This window comes from Phaethon lepturus, unplaced genomic scaffold (genome assembly GCF_000687285.1).
Source record: "Phaethon lepturus isolate BGI_N335 unplaced genomic scaffold, ASM68728v1 scaffold21200, whole genome shotgun sequence".
NCBI lineage: Eukaryota > Metazoa > Chordata > Aves > Phaethontiformes > Phaethontidae > Phaethon > Phaethon lepturus.
In genome coordinates, this window is record NW_010514300.1 from 744 (window position 1) to 2,879 (window position 2,136).

General features: G+C 62.9%; 1 protein-coding gene across 1 annotated transcript in view; it reads right to left on the reverse strand.

Moving 5' to 3' along the window:
• Window positions 1-367: 367 nt before the first annotated feature.
• LOC104625104 (electrogenic sodium bicarbonate cotransporter 1-like) overlaps window positions 368-2,136 on the reverse strand; it is a gene marked incomplete at both ends in the record, with an annotated part of 8,035 nt that continues 6,266 nt past the window's right edge. Inside the window, 4 exons of the mRNA XM_010292647.1 lie at window positions 368-440; window positions 675-853; window positions 1,052-1,213; window positions 1,858-1,972. Coding sequence (XP_010290949.1) covers window positions 368-440; window positions 675-853; window positions 1,052-1,213; window positions 1,858-1,972 — 529 coding nt within the window. The remainder of the gene's footprint in view (window positions 441-674; window positions 854-1,051; window positions 1,214-1,857; window positions 1,973-2,136) is intronic.

The window sequence follows — 2,136 nt, forward strand, 5'->3', positions numbered from 1 at the left end:
GGCTCTGCCTAATGTGGCAGCAGCGGCAGGTGAGAGCCAACACCAGCCAGGCTCAGCCTCCCATATGGAGGTGTGGAGGGTAGTGGTGGGGTGTGTTTGGGGACCACAGAGCCCGATGCCCACAGGGAGGCTGGCTAGCTGATGCAAGGAGCAGTGCGCTGGTGTGCCAGCCATCCTGTGGTGCTCAAGCCAAACCCGTTGCCCAGCCCCTTCTCATGCAGGGCACAGCTCCCTACCTGCCAGCCAAGCTTCCCATGATGGATCAATGGGATGAGGGACGGCAGGGTTAGGAAACCCCCAGCTTTGCAGGATATGGTCAACCCCCCACCTTAGAAAAGAGGCCAAACCCAGCAACCAGGCTCCTTACCCTGAGAACGGGTGCCATGAAGACAGAGACCCCTGTCAGGATGAAGACAGCCAGGCCGGTCAGCCTCTGCTCCCTGCGGGTGGCAGCGCAGGTGTCACGGGTGCCCTGAGATCCCTTGGGAGCTCGCAGCCCCCACCTGCCCTCCTGTCCCCCAAGGTCTCTGCTCTTTTCAGCTTTGATGGCCATGAGGACCAGTGGCATCCCCAGGGAGATAAAAGCAGCCCCAAAGCCAGGTCTGCCGGCCAGCATGGGCTCAGCAGCCGTGGGCAGGGTGTCCCCCAGAGCGGAGTCAGGACTCATTGTGTACCTGATGCCCAGAAACTCAGGGTGCTCGCCAGGGACTGAGGTTTCACTCTCCTTCCTCAGGCTCTCCATGTGTGCTAGGGAGATGACAGTGGCTGAGACATACCAGGGGAGGCCGGTGATGGAGGTGACAACCATCAGGAGGGAGACACAGAGGAGGTCCAGGTGAAAGCCTGCTCCTTTCTGCAACAGGAGAGGCAGTGGACCTGGGGGCGAGCCGTGTCCCTGGAGCATCAGGGGGGCAGCAGTGGGGTCCGCCCACCTTGCTGGCCAGTTCAGGGTGCTGCTCTCCCCTGGCTGCCCCCCTGGTCCATGGGGTGCAGCCAGGACCTGGGTCCTCCCCGTTGGCTGGGTCCTGCCCATCCCCTGTCTCCCGCTCACCTGCAGCTTGTACTCCCTGCGGTTAAGGATGACAGCTGTGATCTGCTGGTCCATGAAAATGAGGATAGTGACGAGGATGGCAGGCACCACGGACACCAGGCAGACCCACCATGGGTTGGCTCCAAAGGGGAAGACGATCCATCCCCGTGCTGGGTTCGTGGGCTGCAGAGATCAGAAAGGGTCACGGCAGGCGCCCCCGTGCTGGGTTCGGGGGCTGCAGAGATCAGAAAGGGTCACGGCAGCCGCCGCCTGTCTGGAGTGTCTGTGGTGCAGCTGGGTGATGGGACCAGCCCCAGGTGCCCAGACTGGGGAGAGGAAGAGCATCCTCTCTCATCCTGAGGACATTCCTGGGCAGCGTGACCCATCAGCCCCTCATGACGACACACTGGCTGTGGTGGAGCAGAGGGTTGCTCCTGGGCCCTGCAAGCCAGGAGTCGGGCACGTGCCCCTGGGAGCGGGTGGAAGAGGTGGTATTGGGTGTTGATGATGGAAAGCCCAAGGAGGTGGTGGCGAGCACAGCCGGTCCCGCTCCACACCCAGGGCGGGGAGCCCAAGTCCAGACTTGAGCTTGTGGCTCTTGCTCCAGTGTGAGCTGTACCGTGACATGGTTAGTCCAGGACCGAGCCAGGCTATTTACAGAGCATGGGATTGGCTGTGGTTCAACCCCTTCTTGTTTGCAGGGGCACGGCCCACATCCCTATAGGGATGGACCCAGGAGTGGGAAGGACAGCAGCAGCATGGCAGGATGGCTACTGTGGGGGCCACAGACCCACTCCCTGACAGTACCATGCCCACCCCACCAGCACCTTCAGCTCGTTGGGGACGAGGAGCTTGGGGGTCTCCAGGCCCAGGGCGGCATCAACGGTGCAGGAGGCGAGGATGGCCAGGATGATGGCAAAGTCGCTCACCAGCTTCCGCACCTGCAAATGGAGAGGGCTTGGCCTGGCTGGCCAGGGTTAGGGGCTGCCCCAGGAGCAACCCTGGGTCACAGTACCCGGAGCCATCCCTGGGCCACTGGGACAGGAGGCCATGCTGCCGGGGTGGCCAAAGGATGCTCACCCCCGCCGGGAAGTAGCGGCTGGGCC